Here is a 3,299-nt window from a genome sequence, read left to right as displayed (position 1 = left end):
TTGTCACAGTGCAATGTTGTAGGTCCATTTTGAGCATGTCCAATTTCTTCAAAAAATGTCCGAAGCCATGCAAGGTGTTGTCCAGCATTGCTCAATCCAATGTACTCTGACTCCGTGGAGGATAAAGCTACCATGCTTTGTCTTTTGCTTGTCCAGGAGATTGCTCCTCGGATGGTGATAAAGACAAACCCTGATGTTGATTGAGATGTGTCTGGGTCTCCAAACCAATCTGCATCTGAATATCCATAGAAATCCATATCCATGGAGATATCTGTGCCATTATATCGTAGTTCCATGTCCCTGGTTGCTTTCAGATATTGGAGGACACATTTTGCAGCTTCCCAGTGATGGCTCCTTGGAGCTGAGCTATACCTGCTTAGTATTCCAACAACGTAGGCAATGTCTGGGCGGGTTCCGAGCATGGCATACATGAGGGAGCCTACAATTGAGAGGTATGACACTTGACGCCCTTCAGTATGCATCTTGTGTTGCATAATATCTTCCCCTGGAGCATTTGCAAGGAGTTTTGATCCATGGGCTATTGGTGTCCATACTGGTTTGCAGTTCTTCATTCCAGTACGCTCCAGGACTGTGTCAATATATTGGCGTTGCAATAGGGATATTGTTTTGTTTGAACAATCACATTGGATTTCTATTCTGAGGATGTATTTTGCTTCTCCAAGGTCCCGCATTTTGAATATGGATCCGAGTTTGGCTTTTGTGATATCCATGAATTTTCGGGATGAAGCTCCTAGGAGGAGGTCATCTACATAGACAACAACAAAGCATATTTATTTGTTGTCCCGGAATACATAGAGACATGTTTCTGCATTTAGTCTTGTGAAACTGAGCTCCTGGAGCTTGCGATCAAAAGTTTTGTTCCATGTACAACCAGCTTGTTTTAACCCGTAGATGGATTTCTTCAATCTCCAGCAGTATCCAGGTTGGATAGGAACACCCCCTGGAGGAAGCATGTACAGTTCTTCTTCAAGTTCTCCATTGAGATAAGCTGTGGATACATCCATTTGATCAAGTTCTAGGTCGTACTTTGCTACCAGGGCTAGAATAATTTGGATTGACTCTAAGTTTGCAACCGGAGCAAAAACCTCCTGGTAATCAATCCCCTCCCTTTGAGTAAAACCTCGTGCAACAATCCGGAGTTTGTATCTCTCAATGTTTCCGTTTTGATCAAACTTGATCTGGAACACAGGTTTTGATGTGATGGGTTTTACTTCCTTCGGAAGTGGAACAGTGTCATATACTGCATTAGTATTGAGACTTAGGAGTTCCTCCTCCAAGGCAGACTTCCATAATTCTCCATCCGGATGTAATAAGGCTTCCTTTAGTGTCCTTGGAAGGTCTGTGTTAGATGGACCGGTACTTGCTATTCCAGCAAAAAATGTCTCCTCTGTATCAGATGTTTCTTCATGAACCTCAGGAGTGTTAGGTTTCTCCATGGAGTTGTCATGCTGCTCTTTTTGAGACTGTTCCTCATCTAGAGTCCTTTGATAATCTCAATTTTTGTCTGCAGAACGGGTCTGGCAACTGCTTCTGCGTACTCCTAGGACTTCAGCAGGCATGACTGCTCTTTTAGGAGCTTGTGCAGGTACTCCAGGGAGTAGACACATTTGTGTGTGTGTTGCCCCACTCACTCCTGAAGGTGTTGAATCACTCCTCAGAGGCGTTGGATGACTCCTTGGAGGTGTTGGATGCCTTCCAGAAGCTGATCCAATGGACAGGCTGTCTAGCTGTATTCGGACTTTTTCCACATCAGCTGGCTGTATGTTGAGGGGCTGTCCTCCCACTGACTGTAACTCTACTTTGGCTTTCCATTCTGAAGATGGCCAGTGTTCAGGTCTTGGTTGTAGAGACTGTTGTGGAGGGTGTCTTAGCTGATCAGGTGCTCCCACTGCTCTCGGAATGTCTCCACAGAGGTATTGCCCCACTGCTCTCGGAATGTCTCCACAGAGGTATTGCCCCACTGCTCTCGGAACATCTTCATGCTGACATGGTTCCATTGCTTGTGGAATATCTCCTTGGAGATGTGGTTCCATTTGCAATTCATTTGGATCTCGGATCTGAGGGTCAGGATCGTCCTCCTCCAATGTTTTTTGGTCTGGATAGTGAGCATTCTCTGGAATGAGTCCCTCCCACTGATCTGTGCTAGTGTCTTTGTTCCAGGGAGTAGTGTCATCCTTTTGTACCTTTCCGGATTCATTAAATATGACATGCCGACTGGAAAACACAGTCCGTTTTTCAGTGTCTAGGAGTTTGTAGGCTTGCTTTTCATGTGTGTAGCCAATCATTATGGCTTTGCGCCCCTTGGAGTAAAACTTCCCTTGCCTTTTGTCTTTCGGAATCAAGGCATATGCTTGGCATCTGAAAGGGCGAAACAAAGTTGGATCAACACTCCTTTTAAACAGTATTTCATATGGGGTCTTTCCATGGAGTCCTGATGCTGGGCTGCGTGCTGTGATATATGCAGCTGTTTGCATGGCATCTACCCAAAATGACTTTGGGAGCTTGGAATCATGGAGCATAGTGGTTGCTAATGTAGCCAATGTCTGATTCATGCGTTCTGCAATGCCATTTTGTTCCGGAGTATCTGCAGCTGTAGTTTCTTGGATGACACCATCTTCTCGAAGTTGATTTTTGAATGCATTGCCAGTATATTCTCCTCCCCCATCGCTCCAGAGGAATTCTGTGTATAGTGGAGTGAAGTTTTCTTCTCCCAAATGAGTCCGGAAGAATGTTTGGACATCTTCTTTCCATTGCTTGTATCGTTCCAGTGCTTCACTTTTATGTTTTAGGAAATATATCCATGGAAATTTGGAGAAATCATCTACAATGATAATCCAGTACCAAAAACCCTCCCTAAAGGTTGGTTTGATTGGTCCTCCAACATCTGTGTGCACAATTTGTATGGGGCGCTTGGCTCGGTTTCCTCCAGTGGACTTGAAAGGTAATTTCTTCATCTTTCCTAAAGCACAAGGTTCACAAAACTCCGGGGTTCCGGTAAGGGTGTCTATGTCCTGGAGCTGTCTTTTTGTAACCATTCGTTGCAAGTGGTCCATTCCAATGTGTCCCATTCTCCTGTGCAATAAATTTACATCTACTACTGCAAAAGCTGACTCCGGGTTGATTTCGGGTTTTGCTTGGATGTGATAAAGTCCTCGCTTGTGTAAGGCAGTAAGGATAAGTTCCTCCTTTTGTCGAACTTCACAAGTATTTGACCCTGCTGGAAAAAGTGTTGATAACCCCATTTTGGATAATTTGTGGACAGAGACGAGTGCTAACGT

General features: G+C 44.5%; 1 protein-coding gene across 1 annotated transcript; it reads right to left on the bottom strand.

The window, feature by feature from the left end:
• Nucleotides 1–2,297: 2,297 nt before the first annotated feature.
• SERLADRAFT_343298 (uncharacterized protein) lies at nt 2,298–2,540 on the bottom strand (the record flags this gene model as incomplete). The annotated part of the gene is made up of 1 exon (XM_007312482.1): nt 2,298–2,540. A coding segment is annotated over one exon (243 nt), but the record flags the coding sequence as incomplete, so codon positions are not given.
• Between the last annotated feature and the right edge of the window lie 759 nt (nt 2,541–3,299).

Source organism: Serpula lacrymans (assembly GCF_000218685.1).
Source record: "Serpula lacrymans var. lacrymans S7.9 unplaced genomic scaffold SERLAscaffold_1, whole genome shotgun sequence".
Lineage (NCBI taxonomy): Eukaryota > Fungi > Basidiomycota > Agaricomycetes > Boletales > Serpulaceae > Serpula > Serpula lacrymans.
Note: the sequence above shows the minus strand (reverse complement) of the source record. Positions and strands in the feature narration are given on the sequence as shown.